An 11,264-nucleotide genomic window follows, 5' to 3' on the forward strand; every position below is an offset into this window, starting at 1 on the left:
TTCGCCAACAACTGGTATCATCACTATTTCAAAGTGCATGCACATCGCTATATAAGTGCAATTATCTTGAACACGACGTTAAACCCAAATTGGCCAATTAAAGAGTCCACCTGATGCTACCTCCAGTGGTAGTGGGGGCGGTCAGGTAGCCTAGTGGTTAAAGCGTTCGCTCGTCACGCCGAAGACCCGGGTTCGATTCCCGACACGGGTACAATGTGTGAAGCCCATTTCTGGTGTCCCCCCGCTGTGATATTGCTGGAATATTGCTTAAAGTGGCGTAAAACCAAACTCACTCACTCACTCACTCCAGTGGTAGTGTCGTCGGCTCTCCGTACAGGGAAATATCGTATCGGACTAAAAGATCTGACTTTAACGAGATTAAGTCCTAAATCTCTGTTTGAAAGCAGCACGTAAAAAGACAAAGCAGGAGCTGGGCGTTTAACACTTTACCCACGGGTATCTGGTGCTGACAGACCAAGAATAACCGTCAATTGATCCCAACACGGTCAACTCAGCAGCACCCTCAAACAATGAGCCTGCCTTGCCCCGACGTTTCTAACGGTATAACTAAAGATAAAATGACAAATATATTTGCATGAATTACCCTTTAATCCAAGCTAATTTGCATGTATGAAAGCTAATGTATTCATCCTATTCGCCTGAAGCATTTGGTTCAACATTAACATATCAATTATAGATTTGTTATTGTTTGGCGGGGCAGATCTGGGCTGTACGTTGTTCTGTATTTGACTTTGCCCTTGTGGCCTGAAACCGAACTGTTGCTGTTGTTGCTGTTGTTGCTGTTGTTGCTGTTGTCGCTGCTGTTGTTGCTGTTGCTGTTGCTGCTGTTGCTGTTGTCGCTGCTGTTGCTGTTGTTGTTGCTGTTGTTGCTGTGACGGTTGAGACGGAGGCTGATTCATTGACCCAAGTAAAGCTGCAAGAATCACGCCCAAACCTGTTCAATAGAAACAGTGCAAATGCAAGTTTACCTGCAAATCAAATACAATTCCAAAGAGAATGTGCTTGTTTTATAATGCCTTTTGGTCGAAGTGTCCATCCATATAATTCCTTCTAAGAGTTGTCTTGGTCCTGTAATTAAATCATAATTTCAAATATGATGATGTCATGATTTGACATATACCAAACCGAATAAAAGAAGTCTTGGCGCATAATTCCAGGTGATCATTCCATCAACGAAGGGTTTATAGTTCGGATGTCAGCATGTAATTTTGGCGGCATATACATGTTGTTACTTTAACCCTGTGAATGTTGGCAAATACATATAGTGACACTCAGAAGGACATTTTTCTTCAAACACCTCTAAAATAATGAAAAGGTGCAAAGGGTAGTTTTCTGAATAACGTCGCCACTGTTTCGGTCCTATGGCAACGTGTACTATCTAATATAAGTACCATTTTTCGGCTCACTGGATATAAACTTTACATCTATAAATCAACGACAAATAACACAAATAAACGTGATGATGTTCTTCCATCATTGTAAACTCTATGTGCGTGCATATAAGTCCCAACACGTTGCCGTTTTGTAAACTATTGATGTCATTCATAAATGACATTGTCATTGTAGTGGTGTGTCTGTCAGTCGGCCAAATAATCTACACCATTCGAACCCCATCCATGCCCCTCTAGCCTGGTCACCGATGATGAGCTTACCGCTTCGATCACGTTGCTGACTTTAATGTAGTAGAGGATTTATGAAACAAACACTTCTGACGAATTTGAAGCTTTAGTAATATTTATTTGGTCGGAATTATTATCAATGTTTACATGGGGTATGGTGCATTCTGACATCGATGCTTTAAACAAAAAATAATAACGAATTGCATGCTATTGTATTGGCTAAAACACACTTATAAAACAAGCGGTTTGTGTTTGTCATACCATCAGCGATCACGGCCATTGATCATGGGCACAACACCTTCAAGTCTTGAAAGTAAAGTTTCAAAACGTACACTGACTATGCATATGAATTAAAATATGTCTCTCATCATTCTATTCTGGAAGTTCATATTGGACAGCAGCATGGCTGGAGCAAGTTGTTGGAGTGTTAGAGGTTGCTGCTGTGGTGCGGTTTGTTGGCCCCCTCCAAGTAGGCTACCGAGCCCCATACCACTTGAGCGTCCCAGCAATGATTGCAACAAAAGATCTACAACAGAAGGCAAAAACCGTATGATAAATTTGAAATTTTCAGTTATTCGAATGTTTGTAGATAATAGTCTTTAATTTAGTGCTTTGAAATTATCAAACAAGTTTAACAGAAAACAATAGTTTTGACATACGGTTTTCGCTCTTTTGCTAGGATGCTTGATGTTAATGATCATGTTGTTTTCAAACGTTAAACTTTTTATTTCGATATTATGAATTATATTTTCGATTTGAATGTTATGACAAAGTTGCTAGCCATGCCTTGATTTCTGCGTATCAATTTCCGGGATGGTCTTTGAAACAAACCACCACCGCCGCCGAAGCCCAAAAGGCTTGCCAAATTCACTACAATAAAAACACATGTTGTCAGCTGTTATTGTGCATGAACGGTCTCGGACAAACGTGATAGGGAACCGGGTATGGCAGTAGAAATATAATCAGCCTCATCACTGACGGGTCACCAAGGTATGTATGTAGGGTGTTAAATATTAACAAATACGCCAACAAGCCTCCGTAGGGTTGAGTGCGTTGACAGTTGAAGGGCAAGCTGTTGAAGCCTATGTCACACTGGGTGGAGGATTTTATGAAACTGGAAAAATTGGCGACTATTACAAACAATGAAAAGTGCAAGATTGATGGAAAAAAGCTTCTTAAAACACACGCCTGACCACAAACAGTGGTGTAGCCCGTGCACGTGCAATACATGACAACTAACTGTCAATGTGAGTACAGACTGGTTCATTCCAGATGCAATTGACCTGCACTCTTTGAAGTTGAAAATGTGACGTTTTTTGAATATTTTTGTCTTTTTTTTATCTGCGTGACGTCAACAATGACCTCAGGAATGACGCTTGGTATATTGCATCTAGAAATAAAACAAAACGGAAAGTATTTTCATCATTTATTTCACAGAAAATGTTTCTGCTTTAAGACATGGCGGCCCACATAAAAGCATTTTGACTGTTCTGCATCTGAGCTTGAAGCAGGTATGGCAGTATTTGATTTATATTAAAACCATTTCCGCCTCGACCTTGACTGGATCCAGCCATTCCTGCACAACGAAAAGCAACATACAAAATATATCGTCATAAACATGTAACAATATTAGTACTCTCGACGTCACTTCACCACGTCATGAGGTCATAATATTTTTTGAACATTAGAAAACGTGTCCACCCAACAAAAACAGTCCAACATACACCCTCAAATAGAATAAGTGGTTTTACTGAAAATGGTGACAACATCAAGGACAAAAGCATAAACTTTGGTAAAAGGGATGTTCTTATTTCACACAAGTATAATTCCAGAATATATACATCCTTCAGATAGATTTGAAGGCGAGCTCTTTTTGAGAAAGGCCGTCTTACAGATATTTTGTACTGCAATGCAAACTGACTTATTCTTACTTTAAAACGTCAACATCTTGACAAAATGTTGAAATATATTTGTTATTGGCTTGAACCTGCACACTGTAATAATTCAATGTATATATCAAACCAAACGTACGCATAATCGTACGTTATGTCATCTTATTGTTGTACAGTCACACTATCAGAGAATAGGAATTAGGAATTATAAATATTCCAAAATCATATTTACACTAGCAGGTGTCCTTGGATAGGGTAATGTGAGGTATCACCATAAACTATTTAAGAATATTCTCTGTCCAAAATGAAGATTAAAAATAGGATTTTTGTTTGTGTTTGGGCATAGACTGCATGCAAAGTCCTTTTCTTATCAAATACAAATATATTACAAATATTTTATACCACAATGCAAATTGACTTATGCTTACTTTAAAACGTCAACATCTTGCCAAGTGGAAATATATTTGTTATTGGCTTGAACCTGCACACTGTCATAATTCATCGTATCTATGAAACCAAACGTACGCATAATCGTACGTTATGTCATCTTATTGTTGTACAGTCACACTATCAGAGAATAGGAATTAGGAATTATAAATATTCCAAAATCATATTTACACTAGCAGGTGTCCTTGGATAGGGTAATGTGAGGTATCACCATAAACTATATAAGAATATTCTCTGTCCAAAAGGAAGATTAAAAATAGGATCTTTGTTTGTGTTTTGGCATAGACTGCATGCAAATACTTATCAAATACAAATATCTTACAAATATTTTATACCACAATGCTTACTTTAAAACGTCAACATCTTGACAAAATGTTGAAATATATTGTTATTGGCTTGAACCTGCACACTGTCATAATTCAATGTATATATCAAACCAAACGTACGCATAACCGTACGTTATCAAATCAAATCTTATAGGAAGCCTGACTGCTTGTTGTTATATTTATCATACAGCTGTGTGATCAAATCTAGATCACTGACTGGGACTTGGCTATCCATACATCAAGACGTCGTAATGTTTTTTTCGACGTCACCTACTCCACATCACAACCGACTCTGGGTTATATTACACATTGTTTTAAAAACAAGTCAGACATTTTTACTTGTGAGCATTGATGACTTTCCTGTTTGATTATCTTTTGCTATAACGTGTCCATACGTGTTAAGATGGTTAAAGGGCGATTGGGTAGCCTCCGAGTTAAAACATTCGCTCGTCACGCTGAGGACCCGGGTTCGATCTTCCCCACCCCCCCCCCCCCCCCCCCCCACCAACGATTTTAGGCCACATCCAGTAATGGACTACTGTTTCACGATCGGCAGATAACGCAATGGACGGGCTAGTGCTGAATGATGAATGATGTCGTACTGTTGTTTCAGTTTTGTATGTTAATAATTAAAAAAAGCCTGTGAAGTATAATCAAGAATATATTTTGGAAGTATACATTGCGTAGATTTACACGTGGTGCACACCACTATATACGTTTATATCTCTATAAACGCAAACAATATAACACTTACACTTGCCATATCTTGTATTATGAATAAGTGAGTGAGTTGGGTTTAACGCCGCTTTTAACAGTATTCCAGTTATATCACGGCGTGTCAGCTCAATGTGGGGGGAAAGCCCGAAGTGATGCAGGTCTGAGACGTTTACCACTTCGGTGAAACCCACGAGCACGGGTATGGTGCTGACAAACCTTGAAACATAATCGGGGCGAACCGGGATTTGAACCCACAATCATAGGTTTCTTGCGTGCCCAAGGGACGCAACTCTGCACAGCGAATCGCGGCGCCTTAGACGACTGGGCCACCCGTGCCCCCCGTATTATGAAAGAAAGTTAATAAGACAAAACAGGACAGAGAAGACCTATTCTACCCCTGATCTGCACGGGTGACAGATGACGAAAACGTGCACGTGACATACCCATGTGTATGAACCTTAGCATTTGAAACAATCTTCTGTGTAGGATAACAGCATCGGTACTTACATTCTGATTGAGAATTTCATATCTACATGTGCCGTTGCAATCCCTTGACGAGGTGTGTCGTACAAACGTGTTCTACATTGCATAATTATTAAAAAAATAGGAGACAGTTTTATTATCACAAACGATAATAGAACATCTACGTGTTTCAGTCATACAGGACCAAATTTACCAAAATGACAACATTCCTAACTATTGTAGCGAGTGAGTGAGTGAATGTGCTTTTTTAGCAATATCCAGCAATATCACGGCGGGGGACACCAGAAATGGGCTTCACACATTGTACCCATGTCGGGAATCGAACCCGGGTCTTCGGCGTGATGAGCGAACGCATTAACCACTAGGCTACCCGACCGCCCCACTATTGTAGGGAAGGGAAGATAACTGGTAGTTTATTGTTGTTAAGACTATTCTCTGGCGTTGTCGTTTTATATTTAAGAGTTCAATCAACAATTTGCTTACCCTGTGCCTGGCAGTAAGCCGCCATGAGGGTGACGATGATGAAGACGACGAGCAGCTTCATGGCGATGCTGGAAAATGAAATAGATGCATCACATATCATCAGCTGTAATGTCTGTTTGCACCTCCTTCGTGAGTCAAGTAGTAGAGCGTCCGGGGCTCGACGACGTCATACCAAGTCATACCAAAAGACTAAAAGAGATGGTACATGTTGTCACCCAGCCTGGCGCTCGGCATTAAGGGGATTAAACAAGGACTGGTCGGCTCGGAGTCGGTATTTTGTGTCTGAGTGGGGTATTCAAGTTAAACTGCTGCATGGTATCTAAGTGAGCTGACACTATAAAATCGGCAAGTCAACTAAGTTGTTTTTATTTACCATATGGTTAGGGTTGATACTCTAAACAATTCAATTCAATTAGAATAACAACTATTTTTCTGTTTGCCTTTGTGCCTCAAGAAATGGCATTTCCTTAACTGAGATCACATGGCAAGCAGAAGTTATAGCAGAGCATTGTACATGTTATTATTTAATCGAAATTTGTCACACCAGTCTTATCTTCTTTCAAATATTACATACTAAATGCCATGTACTCTAAGGTAACTGGTATAAACCAAATACATATAGCATCGTATATCTGTATTCCGATAATTCAGCGTAAAGAACCAGTGATGCACGTACCAAAGTGTTAATATTATGGAAAGTGTTTAAAATGGCGTGTAAGGTTAAAGCAGACACATATATTACAGTTTTATCGTGAGGGCAAGGGTGTAACGATAACGAACTTAATAAAATAAAGAAAAGCCGAAACGATTTTGCAAATAACATCACACTGACATTTTGGCTTAAATATAACTGCAACTAATTAGCGTTCACTGTTGTATATAATATTGTATTGACCAAAGTACAAGTTATACAAATTGTATACAATACACGTTATTGTATTGTATAAAGTAAGAGCTGAAGAGGAGGAGATAGGAGGTGTACTTACACTTGTGGGTGATGATGGCGACTGATGACACTTCCGAAGGTACAAAGCCGTTTTGAAAGGGGAAAGGTTACCATATATTTGAATGTAAGCACTGAAAGATGTCAGAACGACATAGTCTAATAGCGACATGACACTTATGACTCACGCATGTTTGACATCATGTCACTGTTGCTGACCGCCCACCGTAACATGGAATGGCCGAAGGACGTTAATGAGATAGGTTTTAAAGTCATGAACATTACATTAACTTACATAATGGATATTTATCAAAATACATATTTTAGTCAGCGTTATATGTAATGTTAACAGTATAATATGTATTGGAAAAGCCTTGGTTCCTTCTAATTTGCATGATACATAGATATATACTTGAACTGGTAAAAATGGACGCCAACACAATTGGTGTCTTCTGAGGAAAGTTGCTTTGTTCGAAAATGCTTTGATTCTGTTCACCCAGAAGTAGTGAGGGAGTGAGTGAGTAGGGTTTTACGCCGCTTTTAGCAATATTCAAGCAATATCGCGGCGGGGGACACCAGAAATGGGCTTCACACATTGTACCCATGTCGGGATTCGAACCCGGGTCTTCGGCGTGACGAGCGAACGCTTTAACCACTAGGCTACCCGACCGCCCCTCACCCAGAAGTAAATGCATACCCGGTAGGATGAGATGGTAATGTGACTTCGTGTACCTCACAGCCTCACAGACAAAATGGGTTGTGTACAACCCCGGGGAGCTGATAATGGTCCATTGACCGGGGTAATGAAAAAGTAGCACCATGAACCTTCAGTCGAGTCATCATCATCATCATCATCATCATCATCATCATCATCATCATCATTTTTTACAGATTAAAATAAAAAAATGCAGCAAAGAGGGTTTGGGTGACCCTGGCACAGTCAGGCTGGTTAGGCTCATCATCAGCTCAGGGCCCTGGCCCCCTCTACACGCACCCCACACAGCGAATGGGACTTCTCCCAGGAAGCGCTGCCTAGTCAAACCGACCCAGAACTTTTCGGAGAATGTGAAGACTCCCCAACATTGCAGCCTTCAGCCTACCCAGATTATCCGATTATTCCTGGTAGCAAACCCGGGTACTCTCCCAATGTCAGTCAACAGATTGAGAGGTACCAAACCTAAGGCACCGAGAACAATGGGGAGTCGGACAACTTTGTACTTGGGATGCAAGCGTGACATTTCAATCTTGTCAATCACATTATAATTACTGTCAAAAGGGACAGAAAATTCAATGATGTAAATGAATTCTTTGGATTTATCAAAAAGAACAAGATCAGGTTTGTTTGCCTGGGTACGTTTGAGGCTGTAAATGGACCTATTCCAAAGGATTTTGTATTGATCATTTTCCATGACGACTTCTACATATTCCGGGTCGTACCATGAATGGACCTCTGTGTCAAAACCACAAGCATGGCGAATACGGTTATAAAATGATCGAGCCACCCCATCATGTCGCTTTATATACTGTGTCTGTGCCAAAGTTGGACACCCTGACAATGTGATGGACAGTCTCATTAAATTAATTACATAATCTACATTTCAAATTCACATTTTGATGCAAAATCACACACTGACGGTTTCGATGGGAACGTGACTGGTCCTGAGCAGCAAACAGAAAGCCTTCTGTTTCACTTTTCAGGCCAGCCGACTTCATCCAATCGATAAAAGGTGACCAACGGGATAGGGTGGTCAGGCTCGCATAACATTTACTTATACAACGAGTAAATCAATATTAACATTAAAACTTTAAAAGCCAGGATTTCCCAAAGTGGTAAGCGACTTATCTCCCACGTCAAGCTGACACGTAATAGGTAGGTGGAACCCGTGAAGATCCGGATTATAATAGGTCTTCAGCAACCCATGCTTGCCGTAAGAGGTGACTTTACTTGTCTTAAGAGGCGACTGACGGGGTCGGGTGGTCAGGCTCGCTGACTTGGTTGATGCATGTCATCGATCCCAATTGCGTGGATCGATGATCGTGATATTAATCACTGGATTGTCTGGTCCAGACTCGATTATTTACTACCACCGTCATATAGCTGGAGTATTACTGAGTGCGGCGTTAAACAACAAACCAATTACCCAAGCGATTGACTCTGCAGGTTTGCTGACTTTCCCAACACACTGCACATAAACTCGATGCAGTGGTCGTTCAGATAGCCTCTCCTTGAAAAACTGAGTCTGGGCCGATTTGATATGGCACTTAGCTTGGTTCACACACATTTCTTTACCGTCCAGCAGTACAAAACCATCAACAAAATCAACACTGACATTGAGATTATGTCCCCCACCCTTGGCTCGTTTAAGTAAACTGTGGAATGCCTTGTTTTCATCACGAGTCTTGACTGCTTTACATGAGGATCATCAGACAAATAAATGTGTGCAAAAGTGCACAAAACAATTTTATCATGAAGAGCCCCAACGTTAATCAAACCAAGCCCTACAATAATGATTTGGTAAATATAAGCGATTGAGGGAAGAGCGAAGGTGGTGGGATCTATTGTCTGACATGATTCTTCGTGTGAGGGTGTCAATACCCTGAATTTCTTGTTTCGTCCAATCAACAACACCAAAAGAATATGGAGGACGGGCACAGCGTAAGTATTTGTGGCCTTAACTTCATTGCGAGCGTTCAGCTCTGAACTCCAGATTTTCTTAAATCTACATTTGTACTCTGCCCGAAGTTTTTCTTTGAGATGGGCATTCTGGAGTTTGTCCCTTATCTGCACCCCTAAGTAATTATAGGCCTGACCTTCCACAAGATGACTCCTCCTCCAATTATTATTATTATTATTATTATTATTATTATTATTTACAGATTAAAATAAGAAATGCAGCAAAGAGGGTTGGGGTGACCCTGGCACAGTCAGGCTGGTTAGGCTCATCATCAGCTCAGGGCCCTTGCCCCCTTTACACTCAGCCCAGACAGCGAATGGGACTTCTCCAAGGAAGCGCTGCCCAGTCAAACCGACCCAGAACTTTTCGGAGAATGTGAAGACTCCCCAACACTGCAGGCTTCTGCATTACCAGGATTGTCAGAAGGGTTGTATTCCTGGTAGCAAACCCGGGTACTCTCCCAATGTCAGTCAGCAGATTGGGAGGTACCAAACCTAAGGCACCGAGAACAGTGGGGAGTCGGACAATTTGGTACTTGGGATGCAAGCGTGACATTTCGAAAGCGAGGTCTGCATATTTGTCATGTTTTTCCTCAATCTTGTCAATCGCATTACTTTCAAAAGGGACAGAAAATTCAATGATATAATTTTTTTAATGCTTTCAATGGATTTATCAATAAGGACAAGATCGGTTTGTTGGCCTGGATATGTCTGAGGCTGTATACGGGCCTATTCCAAAGGATTTTGTATTTTTCATTTTCCATGACGCCCTCCACATATTCCGGGTCGTACCATGGGTGGACCTCTGTGTCTAAACCACAAGCATGGCGAAGACCTTAATAAAATGATCGAGCCACCCCATCATGTCGCTTAAGATACTGTCTGTGCCAAAGCTGGGCATCCACTCACAATGTGTTGGACAGTCTCATTATTATTATTATCATTATTATTCTTATAATTATTACTAGATAAAATAAATAAATATATGCAGAAAAGAGGGTTTGCCATGTTTTTTATCGGAATTTTAGTGTCAAAGGGATATCAGATTGTGATAAATGTAATATAAATGATTTCATTGGACTTTTCAACAAGGACAAGCCGAACCTAGGCATCCACAGACAAAGTGTTGAACAGGCTCATTAAATTCATTACATCATCTACATATGTGAAATGTGAATCAGCATGAAACACTGGGATTAGCTTGGGACATGCTATTCTGGTCTACAGTCCACGATAAGCAACTCAAATGACTTTACTAATCTCTCTGCCACTGAAGCTGATTAGGTGAACTTTTGTATACTGGTCGACTATGCTTCTCGTCAGAGGCGACTAACGGGATCGGGTGAACAGGCTCGCTGACTTGGTTGATGCATGTCATCGATCCCAATTGCGTGGATCGATGCTCATGATGTCAATCACTGGTTTGTCTAGTTCAGACTCGATTAATTACAGACCGCCGTCGTATAGCTGGAATATTGCTGAGTGCGGCATTAAACAACAAACAGTCTAAACATAATATTGTATATTGTCATATGATATGTGATATGATTATATTGTGTGGCCGTAAGTGATTAGTGTGTGTGTGTGTGTGTGTGTGTGTGTGTGTGTGTGTGTGTGTGTGTGTGTGTGTGACTTAATTGTGTTATTGTACTTACTTAC

At 40.6% G+C, this 11,264-nt stretch overlaps 1 protein-coding gene across 3 annotated transcripts; it reads right to left on the reverse strand.

The window, feature by feature from the left end:
• Positions 1-590: 590 nt before the first annotated feature.
• LOC124131135 (glutamine-rich protein-like) lies at positions 591-7,082 on the reverse strand. Of its 3 annotated transcripts, XM_046494229.2 has the most exons (4): positions 6,975-7,081; positions 5,989-6,056; positions 2,427-2,510; positions 1,738-2,166 (listed from the first exon to the last, which is right to left on the reverse strand). In XM_046494229.2, the coding sequence occupies exons 1-4, from the start codon at positions 7,046-7,048 to the stop codon at positions 1,991-1,993; spliced, it is 402 nt and encodes a 133-aa protein (XP_046350185.2). In that variant the 5' UTR covers positions 7,049-7,081; the 3' UTR covers positions 1,738-1,990. The 3 variants fall into 3 exon arrangements, with proteins under 3 accessions (XP_046350183.2, XP_046350185.2, XP_048247794.1); XM_046494227.2 differs by lacking the exons at positions 1,738-2,166; positions 2,427-2,510 and adding an exon at positions 591-955 and having other exon boundaries at positions 6,975-7,082; XM_048391837.1 differs by lacking the exons at positions 1,738-2,166; positions 2,427-2,510 and adding an exon at positions 3,054-3,216 and having other exon boundaries at positions 6,975-7,082.
• Between the last annotated feature and the right edge of the window lie 4,182 nt (positions 7,083-11,264).

This window comes from Haliotis rufescens, unplaced genomic scaffold (assembly GCF_023055435.1).
Source record: "Haliotis rufescens isolate VD_foot unplaced genomic scaffold, xgHalRufe1.0.p SCAF_10, whole genome shotgun sequence".
NCBI classification, from domain to species: Eukaryota; Metazoa; Mollusca; class Gastropoda; order Lepetellida; family Haliotidae; genus Haliotis; species Haliotis rufescens.

Coding starts and splice junctions, on each gene's coding strand:
- LOC124131135 (XM_046494227.2), bottom strand. CDS start 7,048: ATGGTAACCTTTCCCCTTTCAAAACGGCTTTGTACCTTCGGAAGTGTC. Junction 6,057..6,974: donor CGCCATCATCACCCACAAGT/GTAAGTACACCT, acceptor TTCATTTTCCAG/CATCGCCATGAAGCTGCTCG. Junction 956..5,988: donor GGCTTACTGCCAGGCACAGG/GTAAGCAAATTG, acceptor TCTATTGAACAG/GTTTGGGCGTGATTCTTGCA.